This window comes from Sphaerodactylus townsendi, linkage group LG13 (assembly GCF_021028975.2).
Source record: "Sphaerodactylus townsendi isolate TG3544 linkage group LG13, MPM_Stown_v2.3, whole genome shotgun sequence".
NCBI classification, from domain to species: Eukaryota; Metazoa; Chordata; class Lepidosauria; order Squamata; family Sphaerodactylidae; genus Sphaerodactylus; species Sphaerodactylus townsendi.
Genome location: NC_059437.1, coordinates 13,489,435 through 13,514,630, shown reverse-complemented (window position 1 = coordinate 13,514,630; position 25,196 = coordinate 13,489,435). Strand labels below are relative to the sequence as shown.

General features: G+C 50.9%; 1 protein-coding gene across 1 annotated transcript; it reads right to left on the bottom strand.

Annotated features, from left to right (window-relative positions):
- Positions 1-203: 203 nt before the first annotated feature.
- Positions 204-20,678, bottom strand: LOC125443103 (transmembrane protein 47-like). Its single transcript, XM_048515013.1, has 3 exons — positions 20,160-20,678; positions 3,166-3,306; positions 204-896 (listed from the first exon to the last, which is right to left on the bottom strand). The coding sequence occupies exons 1-3, from the start codon at positions 20,356-20,358 to the stop codon at positions 715-717; spliced, it is 522 nt and encodes a 173-aa protein (XP_048370970.1). The 5' UTR covers positions 20,359-20,678; the 3' UTR covers positions 204-714.
- Positions 20,679-25,196: the final 4,518 nt, after the last annotated feature.

Genomic DNA, 25,196 nt, shown 5'->3' with positions numbered 1-25,196 from the left:
CCCCCAGGGATCTGCTGACAAGGGGCACCGCAGGGCTGCTGCGTATTCACCATTCCCACTTATGCTGACGTCTCCCTTCCCCCCGATATCCTGACCTTTTCAATCCTATCCCAGTGGGAGCTGGCTTCTTCTACAATTGCTGGGCTATTGGAAGTTTTCACACACACTCGTATCAAAAGAAAAAACAACACGGCTGCAACGAGTGCATTTAGAACGGCTGGTTTATTCATCTCTGCATCTATTCACACCCGCATGCTGCGTAAGGCAGTGATTAAAACCGCCAGTATAGTTACAGTCTCTGTGCACTTTAAAAGAAATAACCTGGACTGCTTGTGCCGGAGACCTCAGAATAAAGGCAAAGTGGGATCCTCTTAACCAACAAGAGGGTTGAGCTCTTTAAAAATAAAGACAACTTATTCCTGCATGGGAAATGAAAGAATTAGGAGAAAGTTGTCGAGCTGATGAGAAGTGGACCTCACGCACTAATAATTCCACTTAACTACTTGAAGAGTGGCCAGACCCGGAGATCTTCACAAATTCCTTTTTGAAAAGTTTAGCTAGCATTCTGTCAAGGGGAGGTACTCAGATAAAAGGATCGAGCATGTTGTTAACTGCCCCCTCCCGGCGAATCCAATGGTCCCTTCGACCTCTCTCGCACTTCATCCGTCCAGGCCTGTCCATCTAATAGTCCAAATGCAGCTCCCTCTGCCAGACTCAGTAGTAGGCGTCATCGTAGACATCTGTGCGCAGGCAGTACAAAATGGCCGCCCCCAGCATGAAGATGGCGGAGCCCCAGCCCAGGCCGTATCCCCAGTTGAACTCGTGGTAACTCTTCAACAGGCTGCTGTCGATGAATTTGATGGGATAAAGGATTAAGGCGCAGACCTGCAGGACCACTGGATCAATGGAACAAATGAGAGGACTGTTAAGCCAAGGGAAATCAATTCAATGCAATCTTTATGTAAATTCCACACATGGCCTCATCTGCCACTGTTAAGGAGACCATCAGAGGAACTTATTTCCAGAGTCTCTGCTTACCCTATTGCTTCAATTTTTAGAGTCTATCACAAATTTAGTGCTGAGCAGAGAAAACAAAGGTGCATCTTAAGTATAGGAAAGCAAAAAACGCGTCACACCCTTAAACGGAGGTTGCATATGGCATATAAGAAATGTGAGAAAGAAAATGAATGAAATTGTTCTTCTCCTGAGGAAGACATCAACGAAAACGCTTTGGAAACGTGTGAGGCGTTTGAGAGACTTACTCTGATGTATTCTATAAGTTGTTATCAATGTGGATATAATTTATGAACTGGATATTGAACTTTGGTTTCTACATAAAAATTTGAAATATATTTATTGGGTGTAAATAGAACCCAATTCTTAGTTGGTTAAACCATGGATATGGTCTTCTTATTTTTTAATGTTATATATTCATACCTTATGAATTGTTATACTAAAATCTGTTGAAAAGAAATCATTTTACATATTATATTGGCTAAGTGCAACCTCCGTTTAAGTGTGTGACACGTTTTTTGCTTTCTATTCCTTACGTTACACACAATTGTTGTTGTTTGTTTGGTTGTTCAGCATCTTAAGTATAGTCACTAATAGCTCAAATATTTGCTATAGCCATCCCTTTTTTGTCTCAGTGAACTGGAAAACATAAAGGGTCTATTATGGACTACATGTATGCCCTACAGTGACCATACATTCCTTTTGGGGCAGACTTTTACTTTCCAACACGTTTTTCCCACCATTGCCCTTACCTCGCTGCAGATCACACTTTCCCCAAGTCTTCAAAGAGCATGGAAAGTCCAATCTCCGGCCGTGCAGGGAGAGGAAAGCAGCCAGACATCCATCTGGCTTGCTTTGCTTCTGACTGCCTTCCCCAACCCACAGAGGAGCACTTCTTCCGAGTCATCATTTCTGGTTGTCTGGGTGATCTGCAGCTGTTTTTGCCTTTTAATATTTTTTTTTATTGTTTAGCATTTTTAAGGGCAACAATAGCACTGCAGCAACCAAGGACAATGGCCTGGAAGAAGAGGTGGACAAAAACGGCAGCTGGATTCAGGGCAAGCAGTGGGTTTCCTTAAGCGTAGCTGGAAAAACGTGAGGAAATCCCCACTTTGGAGCAACCAGCCATAGGGCAGGCATACTGAAGTCAAGGTATGCTTAATGGGCCAAAGTCATTGAATAATTTTCTTCCACAAATAGCTGATGGATTGTATCCTGCAGCAAATTTCTGCTAATGCAATGGAATGCAGTGGTGGCAAACCTTTGGCACTCTAGATGTTATTTATTTATTTATTGGCCATGCTGGCAGGGGCTGATGGGAATTGTAGTCCATAACATCTGGAGTGCCAAAGGTTTGCCACCATGGGAATAGGGTTTGCAACTCCCTGCTCTAGACCTCCAGCTCCATTTTGGAGATCACTTAAAGCTTCAGCAGGAATGGGGAGGCAAGGAAATATCTTCTGCCAGCAGAGATTTGCCACAGGTCCCTAGCAGAGGTGGAGTGCTCATGGGAACATGTGGGGTCACATGTCCTCGGGAATGCGCTAACTGGTCATGTGGGGGGGGGAGAATCACCCCCACACCCTTCCCCTCGGCTCCTGTCCCTCCAGGCTGAAGGAGCAGCCTGGAGGGGCTGGGTGAGGGGCGGCCTGCAGCAGGCTCCCACCAGCTAAGGTAAGTGGGGCACAGAGCAGCTGATGCCCCGGACACTATCCCCCCCCCCACGCACACCTCTGGTCCCTAGCTAGTGTTCACTGCCATTTATAAAAGATTGTGCCCATGTAACAACGGCTCAGTTGAATCTCTGGCCCACCAATTACTACACTGTCTCAGATTCAAGGAAATCAGATCCAAGTATGTGAATCTTACTCCTTTACATTTACCCCATCTCCCCGATTTAATTAGATTACACTACTTGTTGGACAACCCTGATCCTTCTCTCTGTATGATAGTGGCAGACTTTCTCCTGGAAATCACCAAACGGCAGTAGATTTCCTTCGACCTAACATTTATTTCCTGTATTGTATATGCTTTTTAATCCGTTTTTTATTATTGTTGTACTGTTGTCTATGCCAATAAAGGCTTGCTTCTTCACTGCCATTTAGACAAGTCTGTGGGGGCAGGGTATGTGTTTCAGAACGCTTTACATACCTGCTGCAAAGAGGAGGAGGGCAGCAGCTCGATAGTAGTTCTTGTAGGACCCCAGGCAGAAGGAAATCAGGGACATAAGAAATGACAGCAGAGTCACGGCAGCTGAAGTCAGGATTAACACCAAAGTAGCTACTTGCCAGTCTGGAAAAGGAGAAAAGGAAGCAGATGGAGGAAGAGTCTCAAAAGAGCTTTCAACGGCAAAGAGTGCCTTTCAACCCCCACTCAGGACTTTAGTGCTAGTACTGTTCTTGTTTTTGTTTTATAGCTTAGGTTAAATGACTGTTATTAAGGTACAGCAAACCTCCACATTTGGAGGCATCCACCAGTCCACAACAATGCAGAAATACAAGAGAACTGTAAAAGAAACAGAGAATCTGGTTTGCAGAAATACAGCATGAACACTAGAGAAGCCTTACCGAGCTGAAACAATATATTTCTGGGAATTCATGCACAACAGAGACCTATTCTGAAATTGCCATTAATCCAGTTGACACTGTTGCTTTCAAGTGATTTCTGTGATCCCCCCCCCGTCTTTTGTCCCCAGAAATTCCTTGCATTTCCCTATTTACACATGAGGAGGCACTCACTCCTGCCACACAGCTTTTCTGCAGAAAACTCTCCTGGGCCTGGTTCCCTTAACTCCACCCATCATGTAATCCTTAAAGGCACAGATCTCATTACACCTGGTAGTCAAAATTTTTGGTTTAGCCCTTTAAAATGCACTTAAATCTATATTATTATTCCAAAACTAATCCCTCTCCAAATGAAGCAATTCCCTGGACCACAGGCTGCTAAAGAAGGGGACCATAGAACTGATATTCTCTCCCAGTGGCATAGTGGCTAAGAGCAGTGGCTAAGAGCAGGTGCACTCTGATCTGGAGGAACCAGGTTTGATTCCCAGCTCTGCTGCTTGAGTTGTGGAGGCTTATCTGGGGAATTCAGATTAGCCTGTACACTCCCACACATGCCAGCTGGGTGACCTTGGGCTAGTCACAGCTTTTCGGAGCTCTCTCAGCCCCACCCACCTCACAGGGTGTTTGTTGTGAGGGGGGAAGGGCAAGGAGATTGTCAGCCCCTTTGAGTCTCCTACAGGAGAGAAAGGGGGGATATAAATCCAAACTCTTCTTCTTCTTCTTCCCCCTCCCCTATCTTCCACACATACTCACACTTCCTGATGCTGATGCTGGCAGAGGATAGAGAGGCTTGTTATTTCCAAACACTCTGTTATTATTATATCAATATCTCAATATATCTGTATGAGAATTAGAGATTGATGTGTTTGGGCTGAGCCTGTGTGAGTGAGCTTCTTTTATGTGACTTGGAGCAGTTAGCAACATAAAAGGGGGAGGGCGGGGGAAGCATGGATGGCAGTGTGAGGGAGTGGGAAGGCTGACCATAGGTGGAGATGTCCAGGACAAAGCTATGTTCACTGGTAAATCTGTCCCGCTATGGCAGTGAAGCAAATTAAAATCATGCTAGAAATGGTCTTGCCTTGCCACGGAAAGAATGGAAAGTGAAAGTGGGGCTTGAGGAAACACAGCCATACAAGAAATCTTGCCCTGACGGACATTCACCCACATCACGCAGCAGATACCTTGTGCATAATTGGCCAGTGTGTCCTCATAGATTCCCAACTGAAGGCAAAGATAATTTACATCTCCTAAATGACAGATACAAGTACAAGCAGTATTCTCCTAAATGACAGGTACAAGTAGTATTCAAGTTAGTTGGTAAACATAACAACATCTAACTCCTAAAACTTGCATACATAAAGATCAACATAAGTAAATCTGCAGGAAGTGTGTGTGTGCGTGCGCGCGCACGTGCATGTTGAGTGAGCAAGCGCTGTCTTTTTTGTTCACTCAGCCTGTCATATAGAAGCCTGCTCCCACCACCACCTTTGCCATTTGGTCCAGGATGTTAACCCTCAAGCCACATATTTTTGCTGTGCAAGGGATCTGGCAGGCTCTGAAGTTGGTTGAGTCTCTCCAGTGGTGGGATTCAGCAGGTTCGCACCACTTCGGCAGAACCGGTTGTTAAAATGGTGCTTGTATACAACCAGTTGTTAAATAATTTGAATCCCACCACTGCTCTCCTCACATTCAACAGGATGTTTACTCAAGTTTTACAATCTGACCAAATACTTGGTGTACCTTTTGATCTGTTAAGATAGCAATCTCACATGAATCAATTTCTTGACATACTTCCCGTAAAGCTAAAATTCATGGCTCGAGTCATAATTTTAGTACTAATTAACAAATGCATATTTCTGGCCATTTATGCACATGCAGTCTCCTTTGCTTTGCGTATATATTCCCTTTGGGTTTGATTCTCATCTACGTACACATTTCCCCCCTTTCTGGCAGTCATTCCACTCCAGAGGTGGAACGCTCACGGGAACATGTGTGGTCACATGTCCCCAGGCGCACGCCAGCTGGTCACATCCCTCCCCTCGGCCCACCCCTTCAGGCTGCGCCTTCCGTCAGCCAAAGGAGCAGCTTGGCTGGGCCGCCAGGCGCCCCTCAGCCCCGCCCCACCAGGCTAGGGTAAGTGGGATGCGGGGGGGGGGGGAGGAGCAGGTGTTGCCCCACATGTCATTTCCCGTCTCCCACTGTTCCACTCTCAGTTCAGAGAATCCCCATGGTTTCCAAAAGCTCTCTAAGTGTGCAGGTAATGCGAGGGAGATCCATATGTTTTAGCACCTCCTTGGTTTTCTCCCTGCCTTCTCCCACTCACATCACACTACCTCCCATGCCACCAGCCACCATTTCAGGATGATCAGGTTGTTCCACTAGCTTTATTTTTAAAATGTTCACGTTTAAAGTCTATTGCAGAAGTGAAATTGACAAGGCTGGCTCATGCCTGCCTTCCTCCTCTCTTCCCCCACCCTTGCAGAAGTGAAATTGACAAGGCTGGCTTATGCCCACCTTCCTCATCTCTTCCCCCACCCCACCTTCCGCCACCTTCTTTTCTCCCTCCCCTCCTACAAGACTTTAGGCTTTCGTTGTTCAGCATGGCAGACCTTGCCCTAGCCAGTAATTTCAGCAAACTGTTGATAGTCTTTTAGACCCTCCCCCCACGAAAAGGTGGTGAACTGCGGAGTAAAGAGTGCATGCATACATGGCCTCTATAAACCACATGTGCAAATATGTATGCTAGAAGTGTAATCCGTTCAGTTATAAGCAGAATACAGAATATAAGCAAACAAAATTGGCAATGCAAGAGGCAATACAAAAAGAACATTGTGAGAGAACCAAACAAGACATATGAATACAGATCTAATCCTACAGCACGACCAGAATAAAAAAAAATGTATGCAACATTCTCCTACCAAAGCTATGTATCTGCTCTTACTGGGCTGCAGTCTCTTCATTCTGGAGTCTGTACACGGCGAATTGGCTTCTCACATTATCTTTGCCCTTGATAGGGGAAATTTCACTTTGGAAATCCTGTAAACTTGGAGCCCAACAATACTCCGGCATTGTTCCTTTTCATCTTGTTTGGAAATGCTAATGAAGATTAGTCTGTCTGAATGTCAAATCTGCATCCCGATAGGTATGGGTGCCGTTTGCCTAATCCCTATATCAGTGATGGCGAACCTATGGCACGGGTGCCAGAGGTGGCACTCAGAGCCCTTTCTGTGGGCACATGTGCACAGAGTTCATCCTACAATTAACAATTCTACACACAGACACACACATCTAGGCTAGCCTGGGCATGATCCTTTACCTGGAAGTAAGCTCGGTTGCTGGCAATGGGGCTTGCTTCTGAATAAACCTTCCTAGGGTTGTGATTCACCCATTCAAAGCATTGCACGGTTGCTTCACCAAACTTACTCCTGAGTAACGCGCGCCTCGGAGCCAACCATTTTTTCTAAACTAAAACCTCAGTATTCAGGTTAAATTGCGGTGTTGGTACTTTGCGATAAATAAGTGGATTTTGGGTTGCAATTTGGGCACTCAGTCTCGAAAAGGTTCGCCATCACTGCCCTATATGATTGATAAACATTTCTTTTGAAACACAGAACAGCTCATTTTGCAACTGAGATACTGAGATAAACAATCAGGTACAAGTCATTATCCACACACACACACACACACCCCTAGTAACATGAAGCGAATTTAGTTTTGGTTTGCATCAGATTGAACAATAACCCTTTTTGTGTGTTTTAGTGCCCTGATGATAGGAGAGGAGACCAGCGCTCTCTTTAGGGAGCCAAAGCTGCCTGACGCTTAGAAGTCGGCGCGACTTTATCTGGCAGTTTCTTCTTGCACAAGTCAGCTAACGGAGAAGTTAACCGAATTTTTCTATGCCTTTTCTATAGAGTCCCAGTGCTCCTAGAACAGATTGGACTTCTTTCTTTGTGGCAGGAACTGCCCCTTCCTTCACACTTCGGCTTCCAAGGGCTTAGTCTATGTCAGTGATGGGGAACCTTTTCGAGACTGAGTGCCAGGGGCAGAGCAAGGGGAAACTGCACCTGGGTCACGCGTACACCCTGTGCCCCTGCCACGCCCTTGACCTGTCCTGGAATGCCCTGGGAATGTCCCAAAACACTCCTGCTCCATCTCCGAAACACCCTCGCCACACCCCAGCAGGGGTGCACGCCCAGTGTGTCACGCACCCCTTCGCCCCCTTGGTGCTATGCCACTGCCAAGTGCCCAAACTGGGGCAACAGCTTGCGTGCCCACACAAAGAGCTCTGAGTGCCACCTCTGGCACCCATGCCATAGGTTCGCCACCACTGCTCCATGTCCTAGATAAGTGACTTCAGAGTTTCCAAACCGGCACCTTTGGGCTTGCACTGTCACTTCTGCATCCTAAAGCTTCCCTAGAACAAATTTTAAATTGCTCCAGCAGTCAAATCAAAACACCTTTACTGGCATAGATATAGACTTGAAACTTTATAAAAATCCAGGATACGGTGCCTTTGCTAAAAATTTAGCCTGTGTTCGTCTGGGGCAGTAATCATTTTGAAGAAATCGTGTTTTGTCCATATCAGAGCTTGAGGCATCAGCATTAAGATGGGGTTCAATAAAAACTCATCTTACGGAGCTGTAGAATGGACAGTGCAGCAAAATATGTTCTGCAGTTTCCTTTTGCTTTAAGAGGCAAAGGCATGTTCTTTCTTGTGATGGAATTTGCAGGTACCTTCCTCTAAGTCAGAGGTATCCAACTCTGGCGCTTCAGATGCTCGTGGACTACAATTCCCATCAGCCCCTGCTGGCATGACCAATTGGCCATGCCAGCAGGGGCTAATGGGAATTGTAGTCCATGAACATCTGAAGCGCCAGAGTAGGACACCCCTGCTCTATGTGCTCCAGCAGTCCTGCCATCTATTTGATATTACAGCAATAGCATCTTGATAAGCACAGGCGAGTGAAAGACCATTCAGTATTCTGTCTACAAACCTCTGAAAGTTTTTGCTAGTGGCATTCAGCCCCAAAGTGACCCAACCAGAATGTGAAAACAGTTCTCTCTGATGCTTCGTCTGACTGTTCAATCTGCCAATATCCAAAGAACAGGTCTAGAAAAGAGACAAAAGTTGGTTCCTGCAGCCTCTCGGCCAGATCATCTCCCTGGGAATGAGATATGGATCCAATTCGGCCAACTGGTTTAGCTTTCTGAAATCTATACACATCCTGTACTCACGAGGAACGCTTTCATTGAGTTTTTTTCTTAGCCACCAGCACCACATTGGATCCTCATTCACTATGGCTCTCCCTGATCATTCCCCAATCCAGCATCTGCTGTATTTCTTTGCTTATTTCTTCTGTCATAATATGATTAAGCAGAAAAGGTTTTGATTTAAGGGGAGGATCTGAACCCGTGTCAATGCGATGTTTAATCATGTTAGTTCTACCCAGGGCATTTCTAAACAGTGCAGGAAAGCATTTTTAACACTTTCCTAGGGTTCTTTTAATGACAAGATGGGCAGAAATAACTGCATCACGTTCCATCTTTAAGAGCTGCTCATGAAATAATTGATACCAACGTGGTAAATTTGGGTGCAACAGTTGTTTTTTTGTTAACAAAAACACCGGTTGAACGCTGTTCATGTTGTTAATAATGTCTTATCATTCTCTGTAGATTATATGCTAGAGCATTGAGAAAAAAATCTCTGGCTCATTCCGCACATGCAGAATAATGCACTTTCAAGCTGCTTTCAGGGCTCTTTGAAGCTGTGCGGAATGGCAAAAACAGTTGTGAAAGCAGCTTGAAAGTGCATTATTTTGCGTGTGCGGAATGAGCCTCTGTTCTTTGCTTGCAAGTATCTTCATGTTTTGGAATTGGTGTTCCCTGTATATAGTGACGTTTTGTGTAACATTATTTTGTGTTACAGAACAGCCTTGAAGGTTTCACGAGGCCAGTAATTATCTAGATTCTGGCTAGCTGTTGTTGTTATTGTGTTAAAAAAGAAAAAAAATAATTACTGTGTTCCTATGTACCTGTATTGTACAAAATTGCTTTGAAATAACTTTTCAACACTGCTATGATGCTATAAAATTCCTTGTGATTTTTTAATCTTCAGCCTAGTGGGTACAAATTTTCTCTTCTCATCATGAAATAATTGCGGCACCACCAATTGCTTTAAACATTCCCATCCCTGGTCATAGCTCTTGAGCTTGTATTTCCTGTACAATAACCAATTTTCCCTGGCAAAGCATACTGGATTCTCTACATTGAAGGTATGTTTCTATTGATCACCCTGTTTCTGGCACTGAGCAAGTGTGGGATATTTGTGTTGTGCATTCATGAATTCTTGGGAGGGCTGTGCGGAGCAAGAGTTTTCTCCGTGTGACAGAGCCAGCAATTCCATGCGGCTTTCCACTTCTTCACTTCTCCCCTGCCCCCACTTCTAACAGACTCTTCTCAGACTCCAATCCTTTCAGGTCCTTCCTTGGCTGAAAAAGAAGTTCCTATCTTAAGCAACCCTGGTATCTGCCCCCACCCCCCTCCCCTTTTAGGAAGATTTTTGCCAGAACACACGTTAATGTCATTTTCCTTCTCAGCTTCGACAGTTCTGTAGTTCTCCTGCTCTTGCTGCCTGGATTTTTGTGTCTGCGTGACGACAGAATTTACTTGAATGCATTTTTATATAGATCAGCACCCACAAGGAATTTACGGCACTTCCATAAATTAGATGCACTTCCATAAATTGAGCTTCACTTCCCCCTCCAAGTTCCTGAATTTTGCATGAGCTTTAGTTAAGGGGATTTTTTTTTAATGTAAGGGACTCATGTGGATCAATTCTAGCCATACCCCAAAAATTATACTTTCCCGCCCCAATACACTTTTACGAATACACAGAAGTTCTGCCCTTGTGTCCAAATGGGCCAATATTTTTGCCCACTTACACAGACATGTTTATTTTATCACTACTTCACTCAGTTTTCTTGTTCTGGGGCATGCTAATGATCCATGCTAATCATGGTCAATTTCCCCACTTCTAGGGCTTGACCAGCTGTAGCTGTGATATCATCTGGGGATCTCTTAATTAGATGATTGCTTTCTCTGGATCAGTCCACTGGATCAGTGCTGACTTGGTTTCTGCTACTCAACGCCCTCTGCATCTTCAGAATCTTTGCCTTGTCGCAGCCACTTTTAGTCACAACAAAATACTCAAAGCCAAACAGCCAATAATACTTCAGATGCGAGAGATATGGTGTAAAAAGGGGAAGGTTTTATTCCACTGCAGAAAGGAATAAAAAGAATCTTTGGCTAGATTCTGGAGGCTGGAAGCGAATTACAGAAGGGAGACATAAGCATTTCTGCAATTGCAAGAATCACCTCATTGATACATCATTGATGACATCGATTTGGGACCATCCCCGAACACGATAGCGCATGTTAAGCCCTCCTCATGCTATTGCATACAGTTGGGTTCTTGCCAACAGCAAAATCACATCCAAACATTCACACACATGAAGATAAACGTAAGTAAAGGCACAGTAGGTTCCAAGACTTGCCTACCAGAGAAAAAGGAGGGATTTTGATTGTTTAAGGCAATTTTCTAAAAAGGAAAGAAATAAGGTGCTTTTGGAGAATTCCATTTGCTTTGGAAGTTGCATTTTCTAAGGGTAAAAGAATACTCACTGTAGTAGAGCAAGCAAAACAACTTGTAGAACAATTACCCACTAAGGATATAACTAAAGAATCCGGAAGAGAACTGGATAGAACATCTCCACTTAATTCCAGATAGAATTCACCAAAATCCGAAAGTGGAAGAAAATCAAAGGAGCATCAGATAAAGAAGATGGTAAGTTAGACCAAACTGCAGTATTCGAGTAAAATGGACAAAAGGAAGATTGTAACAATTAACATGAACGGCCTAAATCCCCCCCATGCAAACAAAAATATTTAATCCATTAAAAAAATGAAGTGTATCAAAGAAACTCATATAAAGAAACATCACTGACATATTTTAAATAATAAGAAATTGGGCAAAAGACAGTGTATGGCAAATTTTAAAAAAATAAAAAAATCACAGATTATATAAATATTGTAGAAAAATTAAAAGACTCAGAAGGAAGATATATCCTTCTCAAGATCAGGGTCCCAGAAGGTGGGATTTCTATATTAGTTACAATTTATGTCCCCAACAATAGAACAATTTTATGAAAAAAAATTCCAATCCATGTTAGACCTTCAAGAAGGAGAGATAATTATATTTGGTGACATGAAGGGGTTAATGGATCCAAAAAGACAGATCTAGAAGAGCCAACCTCTCAAGATGCACAGTGGATTAAAAATCCAAATATTAGAGAATGAATCATATGAGAATGTCTACCACTTGAGAAAGAGGTCCAACACTTTGTCCCTCCCAGTACTAAGAAAATACATAGGGTTGGATCTAGTCAAGTTTTTCACTCACTGCCAATTCTTCTCCCTATAGCAGCCCCTCTTTCACGTGGCTTTTGTTCATGCAGACCCCATGATCCCCAGCATAGCTTTTTTTAGAATAGAATAGAATAGAATCTTTATTGGCCAAGTGTGATTGGACACACAAGGAATTTGTCTCCGGTGCATATGCTCTCAGTGTACATAAAAGAAAAATACATTTGCCAAGAATCATAAGGTACAGCACTTAATCATAAGGTACAGCACTTAATGATTGTCATATAGGTCTAGTAAGCAATTTTAGTGGTCAAAGGGGGGGGGGGGCTCTCCTTTTTTCCCCTCCAGTAGAAAAAGCCAGCTGGATCCAACCAATAATTATGCATATTCCCTTAATCTGCTTTTCGGGCCTCATTTGTGCCAATCCTGGATTTTTGTGCCAATTTTGGATTTTGCTTTGAAGATACCCACAGCCCTTCAAATAACCACTGGCCTGTCCTTGAATTAAGCAGAAAAGAAAGGCAGTCAGAGAGTTGGTAACTGCTTTCTGAGTGGACACATAAAGAAAGCTTATCCTGGCCTGGGAATTTTTCTAGATTGGCTATGGAATGCGTGAAGCACAAACAAGTGAATCATCTGGAACCGCTGCCGCTTTTTCACTCAGCGTCTATTGCCATAACAAAAGAGTTTCCCCCGGCCCCTATTAATCAGCAATTAATTGTGACGGTGTCAGATGGTGTGGCAAACTGGGGATTTGCAGACATCTGCAAGACAAGAGGGCAAGGAAAGGGGGGGGGGCTCCCTATGAAGGCTACAACTATGTCCCTGTTCAATAGTTCATGTCATCAAAATGCCTCCATCTCGGTAACTCTAGCCAACCTGCTGTGGAGCCGAGTGTTTCATGAATACAAAGCTGGAGGCCCAAGAGGAGCTGCAAAAACGGGGGAAGTAAACTATTTGGAAATCCAACCACCACCCTCGTCTTCCCTTCCAGATTGTCCAAACTTTCCAAAGTTTGCACAGGGGGGGTTTCTTTTGCCCCCTTTAACCGACATTCAGCTGATCTCAATGTTCTGTCCCTTGGAGAGCCTTTTCAGGATTCCCCCATCCCTAGTTATAGTTTTCTGTATGCCTAGAGCAGTGATGGCGAACCTATGGCACGGGTGCCAGAGGTGGCACTCGGAGCCCTCTCTGTGGGCACGCGCGCACAGAGTTTGTCATGTGGGGGGCGGAAAATCACCCCCCACACACACACACGCACACACATCTAGGCTGGCTTGGGCCACTGAGCAGGACATGTGGCCACCGCAGTGAGCAGGGAGGACTCGGCTGGCGGGCCTGGTGCCTGTGCTCCAGGTGGCTGCTGCCAGGGGTTGGGGTGGGGGTGGGGGTGCAGAGGAGGCAGAGATGCTAGAGAGGCACAGAGCGGTGCACAAGGGACTTGCTGGTGGCTAGAGCAGGCTGGCCCCTGCTCGAGCGGGTGGGGCGGAGGAAGAGGGAGCCAACTGGTTTTTTCTAAACCAAAACCTCAGCATTCAGGTTAAATTGCCGGGTTGGCACTTTGCGATAAATAAGTGGGGTTTGGGTTGCAATTTGGGCACTCGGTCTCAAAAAGGTTCGCCATCACTGGCCTAGAGTGCTCCTCGCAGTAGGCTGAGACCTCTGTCCAGTTTCAGCATCCACATAGGGCCAAGCCAGTTTACAATTAAATATAGCAATATTTTGTTTTCCCCAGGAATCAAACACGCAAGCCCGGTGGTATTAAAGAATGCACTGAAAAACAGGCCTGGCTTTGTAGCTTTCCTGGATTCCACACTTTTGGCAGACAGCTGTTAGCTGCTGCATGTTTACTTTAATGCCCCTCCCTGCACTCCTTGCCCGCCTGCCCAGTTTCCGGTGCCAAATTGCCTTTCCTCTGAATCCAACGCACCAGCTGCCCAACCTGCATTTCTGATGGAAGAGCTCCTGGTAAAGGTTTGCAGCAGACTCAGCGCCCCCAGAAGCAACTGAATCACCAGACCTTGTCACTCTGGCCAGCCCACTGGTCCAGCAAGCCTGGTCCTGCCGTATCAGACCCCCAGAAGAGCTCATAGCCAGAGGTGGGATCCAGCAGGTTCTCACAGATTCCCGAGAGTAGGCTACTAATGATTTGCGTGTGCCGAGAGGAGGTTACTAAGTGAGGATTTTGCCACGTGATTTTTGCCTTAGTTACGCCCCTCCTCTCAGCAGTAGCGCGCAGAACTTGAAGCAGTCTAGCAGGAGGTGCACCGGCGTGCGTGGCAGCCTGCGCCTGCGTGCATTCGTTTCCCGCCCAAGGACCGGCGCAGCAGCTGCGTCCTTGCCATAACCCCGCCCAGGAATGCCCCGCCCCCGCCCAGTCTCACTGGCGCTACGCCACAGTTTGAATCCCACTACCATGGGAACCTGTTACTGAAATTTTTGGATCCCACCCCTGGTCATAGCTCTAGCTTGAACCGTTCTCACAATTCCACGGATGACCCACCCAGACAGAACTTTCAAACCATCTCTTAACAAAAAGCTTCCGTGGGGTCATCATTATTAATAATAAGAGGGCTCACAAGGAACTGTGAGGGGGCATCCAAACTCTCACAACTTTCCCCTCAAACCTCCCCTGCTATACTCTGTCTCACCAAAAGATCCAAGTGTGGTTGGTAGTTGTTAAGCAGAAGTAACATGCTTCCGCTGTAGAATACATTTCTGACCATACTTAGACCTTTCGTTGGGAAAACTTTCTGAGGGGGGCAGAGGGCAGCTTGTCACCACTGCCCTGCGGGGCCTGGCCTTGCTCTTTGGGAAACAGCATTGGTCCCCAGCAGGGCAGAGTGCCCTTCGTGTTGGAGTGTATGATATGTGGCGGTCCAAACCTTATTTTAGAGGAAGAGTTTGGATTTATATCCCCTCCCTTTCTTTCCTGTAAGGAGACTCAAAGGGGCTTACAATCTCCTTTCCTTTCCCCCCTCACAACAAACACCCTGTGAGGTGGGTGGGGCTGAGAGAGCACCAAAGAACTGTGTCTAGCCCAAAGTAACCTAGCTGGCATGTGTTGGAGTGCACAAGCTAATCTAGTTCACCAGATAAGCCTCCACAGCTCAGGCGGCAGAACGGGGAATCAAACCCGGTTCCCCAGATTAAAGTGCACCTGATCTTAACCACTACACCATGCTGTCTCTAGGGCAGTGATAGTGAACCTTTTCGAGAGCGAGTGTCCAAACTGCAACCCAAAACCCACTTATTTATCGCCAAGTGCCAACATGGCAATTTAACCTGAATACTGAGGTTTTAGTTTAGAAAAAACGGTTGGCTCCGAGGCGTGTGTTACTCAGGAGTAAGCTTGGTGGTAGTCAGTGGCTTTGCTTTGAAGCAACCGTGCAACTCTTCCGATGAGTGAATCACGACCCTAGGAGGTTTTACTCAGAAGCAAGCCCCATTGCCAGCAACCGAGCATACTCCCAGGTAAAGGATCACACTTTAGTACTTTGCATGAAAATCAGTGGGGATTAACAGCGCTTAATAGGGTTCCCTACACTGCTTCCCCAAAACTAGGTCTTAGGTTTAATGCTAATAATCGAGCCCAGCGGCCCAGGCCAGTCTAGATGTGGGGGGGGGGGCACTCTGTTTGCGCGTGCCCACAGAAAGGGCTCTGAGTGCCACCTCTGGCACCTGTGCCATAGGTTCTCCACCACTGCTCTAGGGTGCAGAGCTTTTCGAGTGTCCTCAGTATTTGAGATGGGATTCATGAATAAGCATGGTGTGGTAGTTGTGATGTTGGACTACGATCTGGGATACCCTGGTTCAAATCCCCACTGTACCACGGAAACTTGCTGGGTCCACCTTGGGCCAGGCACACATACTCAGCCTTGTATTTGGAGGGGAGACTTCCAAGGAATTGGCCATGTCAAACCACCTCTCAATGCCCCTTGCCTTGAAAACTCTACTGAAAACCTGTCTTGCCCCCACAGAGGCTTTTGTTATTTCCCCATTAAGCTTTAGTTTCCCCATAGTTAGCATGGGTTTAGTTCATTGTTAAGTCTTCTACGGGAGGGTATTTTAGTTAGCCCCTGCCCCTTTAAGATATTTCTCAAATAGGCAGTTCCCTTTCTTTACCCAGCAATCCCCTGTTTTAGTTCTAGCCAGTCAGTCAGAGTGAGGTGCTAAGGGAAGTTGGAGACTGGAATATTCATGATGTGCATATTAATATATGGTGGTCCATAGAGCACAAGTTTAGTTTAACAGCAGTTAGAACTAGACAAAGACTGAAAGAACTGAAAGGACTTTCTTGAAAGCAGCCAAGAGAAGACACAGTCTACAGCTTCAAACCTGCTCAAGACAAGCAAGTACTCTGATTTAGATAGACCCAAGGGAGGAGTTCAGGTCTTGATTCTCTCCAGTAATAAACCTATTGTTGAACTGTTGAACCTGGCTTGTCTCTCCCCCACTCTGTCCTAGCCAAGTACAGGGCACCAAAAACAGGTTCACTTGGGGGGCAGAACAAAACCTTTTGGGGTCTCCATAAGTCAGCTGCGACTTAATGGCCAAAACAAAAAGTGTAAACAAGGAACTGAAAACCAAGTTCAGCCTCGTGGGAGAGGATGCCTTGGCTACTCAGCTGCACGCAGACGCGGAGATAGTGCCACAAAGTCTCCCGTGTCTTGAGCAGAGGGGGGGGGGGGGAGACGGCAGATGACTACAGAAGCAGGTGGTCAGCTGAAGGGCTCCCCATAAATCACAGGTCTGGGCTCCAGAAAGCAAAGCCAATGTTGCCGTAACAAACATCTGCCACCTTCCCCCACCCAAGACTAAACAGTCCCCCTCATAGGAGACAAATGGACACATCCCCCCCCCCCTCGTGCCCCGTCAGGTCTTCATGCTTGAGTGGCGGCTAACAAAAAAGCAAAGGAAAATTCCTTTATAGCAAGCTGCCCGGCTGCCTCTTCACCTCTGCCCAAATTCGTAACTGCTGACTGCTGAGTCTGGCCTTCTTGCCAGAAAATAAACCTGGCCGTCAGGGAAAGCAATTCAAACTTGTGCTCTCTCTTGCTCCAGGCCCTTGCATTTTGATCAAGCCAAACGATGGGGCTAAAGCTGTGCCCAGTTGCTCATTTGCAGTTCAAGAAGCCTGTATTTTTTTTCCCTAGGAAAACTCACATTGAAGAATCTCTAGGCCAGAAGTGTCCAACTCTGGCGCTTCAGATGTTCATGGACTACCAGGGGCTGATGGGAATTGTAGTCCATGAACATCTGAAGCGCCAGAGTTGGATACCCCTGCTGTAGAAGAGTTTGAAGAAGAGTTTGGATTTATATCCCCCCTTTCTCTCCTGCAGGAGACTCAAAGGGGCTTACAATCTCCTTGCCCTTCCCCCCCCCAACAAACACCTTGTGAGGTGGGTGGGGCTGAGAGAGCTCCGAGAAGCTGTGACTAGCCCAAGGTCACCCAGCTGGCATGTGTGGGAGTGCACAAGCTAACCTGAATTCCCCAGATAAGCCTCCACAGCTCAGGCGGCAGAGCTGGGAATCAAACCCGGTTCCTCCAGATTAGATACACGAGCTCTTAACCTGCTACGCCACTGCTGCTCCTAGCCCCAACAAACAGACTAGGTATCCCAGATCCTAGCCCAGTGATGGCGAACCTATGGCACGGGTGCCAGAGGTGGAACTCGGAGCCTTCTCTGTGGGCACGCGCACAGAGTTTGTCACGTGGGGAGTGGAAAATCTCCCCCCCACACACACACACATATATCTAGACTGGCCTGGGCCACTGAGCACGATGTGAGCGCACCGCGGCGAGGGGGGGGGGGCAAGGAGGCAAAGATGCTGGAGAGACACAGAGCGGTGTGCGTGGGACTTGCTGGAGGCTAGAGCAGGCTGGCCCCTGCTCAAGCAGGTGGGGCGGAGGAAGAGGGAGCCAACCGGTTTTTTCTAAACTAGTGAGTAAGTGAGGCAGGGTAGTGGCAATAGGAATTATACTCTCGGAGTCAGGGTAGGAATGAAACCATTGGGAAATCTGATCTTGTGTTACCCTCATGACATGGGGATTTCTACAGAAAGGCAATTGCAAGGTGCTCTGGATACGATCGGTGCAGCAGGGCTTAAGAAGCAGGTATTGTGGTCCTTTCACCAAGGTCTTTTCCGGAACTAAACCACACCCCAGAGAAAACTCCATAAGACAGTGGGGAAACCAATTGGACTAGAACAGGGATCTGCAACCGGTGGCTCTCCAGATGTTCATGGACTACAATTCCCACCAGCCAATTGGCCATGCTGGCAGAGGCTGATGGGAATTGTAGTCTATGAACATCTGGAGAACCACGGGTTACAGACCTCTGGACTAGAAAAACAGTATCTTGGGAAAATGCTCCTCTGGCACTATTGCTGTGGTCAAATTTAGAGTATCCTACTTTAGAGCATCATGAATCTTCAGGAATTATGTTATTGTGACCCCAAGACTGAAAGCACAGGGGAAAGTGGGTAGATTTGCATTGAACACTGGATCTATCACTGCACCTAGAAGCTCAGACTGTAGCCAATTGTCAGAACCGTCTTTCACCACTGTTTCCTTCAGGTGTGAAGCCTGCAGCTTTTAAAGTGAGATCCCCCACAGCAAGAACAATACAGGTCTACCTTATTCACCAGATCAGACAACTGTGACATATCCTATGCTAGGGCTAACCCCTGAAGACGGTTTGGAAGTATCTGCAGATTCAGAACTTAGCCGCTTGTTTTCTGATGATGGTCAGGATACGATAGCACTACATTTTGCAGGGGCAGGGAGGGTCTGTAACTGCTTCTCATATCCTTTTGCACTGGGGGAATTTAGCTCTTTCAGGCTTTCTAGCCCTCCCTACACTTTCCCAGGGGCCATTTGTAATGGAGAAGTAAAGCATTTAGAATGAGGGCAGGCTCCACAATTACTACAATTCGGTCCAAAGAAGCTACAGCTGCCAACAGCCATAATCCCTGGAAGCTGCATCAATGGAGCGTCTTGCAGTCCTTACAAAACACATTTACCCCCCCCCCCTTTCCATAGGACAGTGTTACCCTTTAACTCTCCCAAGAGTTGAGGTCTGTTAACAGACACACCACATGAGACCCAGAAGCTTCATGTGAGGTTTGGATCAGCCCCCAAACCTAGATTGATCTTGGTGTTACAGACCTGCAAAACATGAGTGACTCTGAGTATATGCAGAATCACATATCCCCTTACGTGTAAATTGCTGACATTAAGAGCACAGCTTCACCCTAGCAGAGTTGGACCACATCACATGATACACCCGGAGAATTCCCCTGCTGACTTCTGGAAATCTTGTGCATGTGTAAAGTGCCATCAAGTCACTTCTAACTGATGGTGGCCCTCTAAACGAGTGTCCTCCTGCGGTTAACGGCCTTGCTCAAGTCTTGCAGACGGAGAGTCCTGGCCTCCTTGATCAAGTCAACTCATTTCATATTGGTTCTTCCTCTTCTTCCGCTCTGCCACCTTTAACTTTCCCTGGCGTTATTCTCTTTGCATCCAAGTCTACAGCATGAAATCAAAGGTCTGTGCTGCCGGTCCCCAACTGGTCATTTCAAAGTGGACAATCGCTGATGGGGGTTATGATTTGCACTGGACCCAAGTTTATTTCAGGGCATAAGTAAACATCATTCCCTATGGTGACTCCCCAGGAAAGAGGAACTGGGCCCGAGAAATTATTTCCCTCCCCATCCCATCCAGGCATCTGGGGATTAGGAGGCACAGCATGGGGGCACCTTCCAAAGCTCCTCACTTCTTTAAGAAACAATTAAAAAACACAGCAGCTGGCGAAAGAGCCGGGTTGGATCCCATTTCTCCTTAACAAGGCTCCTGGATCTTGACAGCTGGCCATCTGCCTGGGGGCAGACATTCCTTAGGAGAAACTTTTTTTCCCCCTACATAGCCATACCAGAGAGAGGCACTTGTTGAATTTCCGCCTGTGGTGCCACCGTTAAAGGCACAGAGCCTCCATCCAAAAGAGCCCTTAATTAAACCCCCTTTTGCAGCAGGCAAGACTAGTCCCAGATCTCCCGAACTCACTGGACCGTGCAGTAGTGCTAGCCGAGGACCCCCGTACGCCCCCTCGAGCGCCCTCCCCCCCCCTCCCCATTGCTTCCCCCTCTCCCCAGGCTCACCCGTCTGGAGAGTCGAGGTGCACTGCGAGTCCTCCGGGGGTTGGCGACAGGCCTTCCAGAGGGACAGCGAGTCCCGCTCCGACGTGACCCAAGCCGGGCTAAGCAGGGCGGCCACGTCCAAGGCCAGCGCGATGAAGGCGCACAGCAGCGCGATCAGCTTGAACGGCCGCACCAGCATCGCTTCTTCCTCCACCGACATCCCGGAGGCAACTTTCCGGAGCCAACTCTTCGGGGGGAGGGGCGGGGGGGTCCAAGGAACGGCGCTCGGCTCAGCTGGCTGGCGGCTGCATCCACAGAAGGGCAGCGACGAGCCGCAAAAGGGGGGGGGGCTGGGGGTGGGGAGGCGCCCCTCGGCTCGCGCCCGGCTGCAGCCCGCAAAGTTTGCAGAGCGCCCGCAGCAAAAGCAACTGCAAGCGCCGCCGCCGCTGCAGCACGTGGTTCGCCCACCCCCGGAGCTGCCCTAAATGCTGCCCCCTGGAGCCCACAGTCCGCCGGGCTTTTATGGGGAAGAGCGAGCCTGGCCTCGCCTGCCTCCCCCACCACCCCTCTCTGCGAGGGCGTGACTCCATCCGGAAACCCCTCGCGGACCTTTGCAGCTCCTGGCAGGTCAAAAAGCTGCAGCTGCACGCATGCATGCCTGCCTCTTGGAGCTGGGCGGGGGCGGGCCTGCAATTGGGGTCCCCGCGCAGCTTGGATTGCTATGGGAACCCCTTCGCAACCAGCAACCGGATCTGGGTTGTCTTCTTCAATGGCGTTGTGCCACGGAAGGTCACCGCACATTTTGAAGGGGGGGGGGGGAGGTGTCTGCTCGATCATTTTAATAGTTCTAATTTCTAACATGAGCCATTGAGACTGGGTGAGACCCGAACCAGGGCTTAAGTAAAAGGAAAGATTTCATTGTCTTCCATTGAGACTGGGTGACATCTAAATTGGGACATATTAAAAGGTAGATTTCATTGTCTTCAGTTTCTGTTTGGAATCTAGGGTCTGTGCTAACAAAACCCTCCGTTATAATTATTTTGCATTAAGTATATTTAGAAGGAAGTATTCTTCATTTGAAACACACACACACTCACCGTTTACAGCTAGGCTACACGATACTTTAATAATTTTTATTTTAGCTATTATTTTGTACTGAATTGCACTATATGTTTTTTTCAAACAATAGACCTAATTTTTTTCATACAGTCGACCCAATTTTTTTTTTAAGCAATGTGGACTAGAAGTCGCTTCTGGGGCCCTTTTGGAATTAGGAGCCCTGAATTTTAAGCTTCCTTCCAGCCCAATCCAGCGTGTGGGGGCTGAATGGACTTGTGGAGGCAGTACAGCCCTACACTGGTGGAAATGCCCTCCCTGGGCCACTTACCCCAGTGGTGGGTAAATTGCTGGCAGACAGCCACCATGGTCTCCTGGGACACTCCAACACAGTGCTGAACGCTGTGTCACCACCCCAGACCACTATCAGTCCTGCCAGCATAGCAGGGGCATTACAGAGGGGCTTCCAAGGGCACAGCCCCAGCAGTCAGCTTCCATCCCAGCTTTGTTTCTCTGGACATGCCTTGGCCCATGGTGCATGCAAAAAAACCAAAACAGAACACCCTTCTTGTTTTCTGAGGTCTTCCTTGTAAGTAAGTATGTCAGTGAATTGCTCTTGGTTCTCCTGGACTTGGAAAAGTGGCCCTGTGTGCTAATAGGCCCCTTCCGCACACGCAAAATAATGCGTTTTCAAACCACTTTCACAACTGTTTGCAAGTGGATTTTGCCATTCCGCACAGCTTCAAAGAGCACTGAAAGCAGTTTGAAAGTGCATTATTCTGCATGTGCGGAAAGAGTGCTGTGCTGGGCTTCTGTGCATTGCCCTCAATTCTACAACCAAAACAAACAAACAAAAATATTTGCTAAGATTTTCTCGTTTGACATTGGTTCTGCTGGCCTTGCAAAAGTGCAGCAGTTGATTTGGTTGTGCAGGGATTCTCTGGTTTGACATTGGTTTTGTTTGGCTTCTCACATTGCCTTGTGTTTCTGCTGGGGTTCCTGGGTTCTGCTTTGGTTCTGTTGGGATTGTGTTGGTTCTTGGCATGAGAGGCACTGACGAGTAGTTGCTGCAGGCATGCCTCTTTGATGTTGCCCTGGAGGGGATAAAAGACTGTTCCCCCCATTGGAAACAATGGTGGATGGATGTGGCACCTTTTTTGAGGGGGGCATAGAATTTAACCCCCTAACCCAGTTTTCTTGAAACTTGAAGGTTCTTTTGTGGACAGGCACCAGTAGCTCTGCTGCAAATTTGGTGCTACCAGCTTAAAAACATCTTCCCAGACAAGTTTCCCATAGGCTGCAATGGAACCAAATAAATTTGAGTTCCCAAATAAAATCTGAACACCATACTAGTATTGGAATTCAGGGACATTGGGAACAGAAGTAGCTATATTTTTCAGATCCAATGTACACTAACACCAATTTTTAAAATGCACATGCGTATTCCAGAATAACCTTTCATGACTCAGGCATTGTATCCTCTGATGCATTGAGTTTATAACCATTATACAGACACCTTTATAATACATTTTGCAGGGTGGGACGAGGTGCAGCAGGAAGAGACTAGTAAATCACTCACGAATGACTACCTGCAAAACGGATGTGGTTATTACATTAAACATGAGGTCAGAGGTTCTAGCTTCTAATGGGTGCAAGTAGAGAAAGGCACAATGAAAGTGGTAACAAATCCACACAGACTGGGTGCAAAAGATGGGATGAGTGCAGTAAACATAAATTCTAATCAGGGAAGCAGCAGTGTGAAACATTCAGGCAACTAAACATCGTTAGATTGGCAACCTCATCCCTTCCCAGTTCCTTTCACACAGATCTGTTGGGAGCACAGCGCCTGGGAGGCTCCCGAGTACGGCAGCCATTCTGCTTGGATGGGGGGGGGGGGGGGTGGGGGGGGGGGGGGGTGGGGGGGGGGGGGGGTGGGGGGGGGGGGGGGTGGGGGGGGGGGGGGGTGGGGGGGGGGGGGGGTGGGGGGGGGGGGGGGTGGGGGGGGGGGGGGGTGGGGGGGGGGGGGGGTGGGGGGGGGGGGGGGTGGGGGGGGGGGGGGGTGGGGGGGGGGGGGGGTGGGGGGGGGGGGGGGTGGGGGGGGGGGGGGGTGGGGGGGGGGGGGGGTGGGGGGGGGGGGGGGTGGGGGGGGGGGGGGGTGGGGGGGGGGGGGGGTGGGGGGGGGGGGGGGTGGGGGGGGGGGGGGGTGGGGGGGGGGGGGGGTGGGGGGGGGGGGGGGTGGGGGGGGGGGGGGGTGGGGGGGGGGGGGGGTGGGGGGGGGGGGGGGTGGGGGGGGGGGGGGGTGGGGGGGGGGGGGGGTGGGGGGGGGGGGGGGTGGGGGGGGGGGGGGGTGGGGGGGGGGGGGGGTGGGGGGGGGGGGGGGTGGGGGGGGGGGGGGGTGGGGGGGGGGGGGGGTGGGGGGGGGGGGGGGTGGGGGGGGGGGGGGGTGGGGGGGGGGGGGGGTGGGGGGGGGGGGGGGTGGGGGGGGGGGGGGGTGGGGGGGGGGGGGGGTGGGGGGGGGGGGGGGTGGGGGGGGGGGGGGGTGGGGGGGGGGGGGGGTGGGGGGGGGGGGGGGTGGGGGGGGGGGGGGGTGGGGGGGGGGGGGGGTGGGGGGGGGGGGGGGTGGGGGGGGGGGGGGGTGGGGGGGGGGGGGGGTGGGGGGGGGGGGGGGTGGGGGGGGGGGGGGGTGGGGGGGGGGGGGGGTGGGGGGGGGGGGGGGTGGGGGGGGGGGGGGGTGGGGGGGGGGGGGGGTGGGGGGGGGGGGGGGTGGGGGGGGGGGGGGGTGGGGGGGGGGGGGGGTGGGGGGGGGGGGGGGTGGGGGGGGGGGGGGGTGGGGGGGGGGGGGGGTGGGGGGGGGGGGGGGTGGGGGGGGGGGGGGGTGGGGGGGGGGGGGGGTGGGGGGGGGGGGGGGTGGGGGGGGGGGGGGGTGGGGGGGGGGGGGGGTGGGGGGGGGGGGGGGTGGGGGGGGGGGGGGGTGGGGGGGGGGGGGGGTGGGGGGGGGGGGGGGTGGGGGGGGGGGGGGGTGGGGGGGGGGGGGGGTGGGGGGGGGGGGGGGTGGGGGGGGGGGGGGGTGGGGGGGGGGGGGGGTGGGGGGGGGGGGGGGTGGGGGGGGGGGGGGGTGGGGGGGGGGGGGGGTGGGGGGGGGGGGGGGTGGGGGGGGGGGGGGGTGGGGGGGGGGGGGGGTGGGGGGGGGGGGGGGTGGGGGGGGGGGGGGGTGGGGGGGGGGGGGGGTGGGGGGGGGGGGGGGTGGGGGGGGGGGGGGGTGGGGGGGGGGGGGGGTGGGGGGGGGGGGGGGTGGGGGGGGGGGGGGGTGGGGGGGGGGGGGGGTGGGGGGGGGGGGGGGTGGGGGGGGGGGGGGGTGGGGGGGGGGGGGGGTGGGGGGGGGGGGGGGTGGGGGGGGGGGGGGGTGGGGGGGGGGGGGGGTGGGGGGGGGGGGGGGTGGGGGGGGGGGGGGGTGGGGGGGGGGGGGGGTGGGGGGGGGGGGGGGTGGGGGGGGGGGGGGGTGGGGGGGGGGGGGGGTGGGGGGGGGGGGGGGTGGGGGGGGGGGGGGGTGGGGGGGGGGGGGGGTGGGGGGGGGGGGGGGTGGGGGGGGGGGGGGGTGGGGGGGGGGGGGGGTGGGGGGGGGGGGGGGTGGGGGGGGGGGGGGGTGGGGGGGGGGGGGGGTGGGGGGGGGGGGGGGTGGGGGGGGGGGGGGGTGGGGGGGGGGGGGGGTGGGGGGGGGGGGGGGTGGGGGGGGGGGGGGGTGGGGGGGGGGGGGGGTGGGGGGGGGGGGGGGTGGGGGGGGGGGGGGGTGGGGGGGGGGGGGGGTGGGGGGGGGGGGGGGTGGGGGGGGGGGGGGGTGGGGGGGGGGGGGGGTGGGGGGGGGGGGGGGTGGGGGGGGGGGGGGGTGGGGGGGGGGGGGGGTGGGGGGGGGGGGGGGTGGGGGGGGGGGGGGGTGGGGGGGGGGGGGGGTGGGGGGGGGGGGGGGTGGGGGGGGGGGGGGGTGGGGGGGGGGGGGGGTGGGGG

What these genes read in the sequence shown, in the direction of transcription:
- LOC125443103 (XM_048515013.1), bottom strand. Translation starts at nt 20,358, where the DNA reads ATGTCGGTGGAGGAAGAAGCGATGCTGGTGCGGCCGTTCAAGCTGATC. An exon ending in CACCTCGACTCTCCAGACGG is followed by an intron (nt 3,307 to 20,159) that starts GTGAGCCTGGGG and finishes CTCCTTTTCCAG; the next exon opens with ACTGGCAAGTAGCTACTTTG. An exon ending in CCTCCTCCTCTTTGCAGCAG is followed by an intron (nt 897 to 3,165) that starts GTATGTAAAGCG and finishes CCATTGATCCAG; the next exon opens with TGGTCCTGCAGGTCTGCGCC.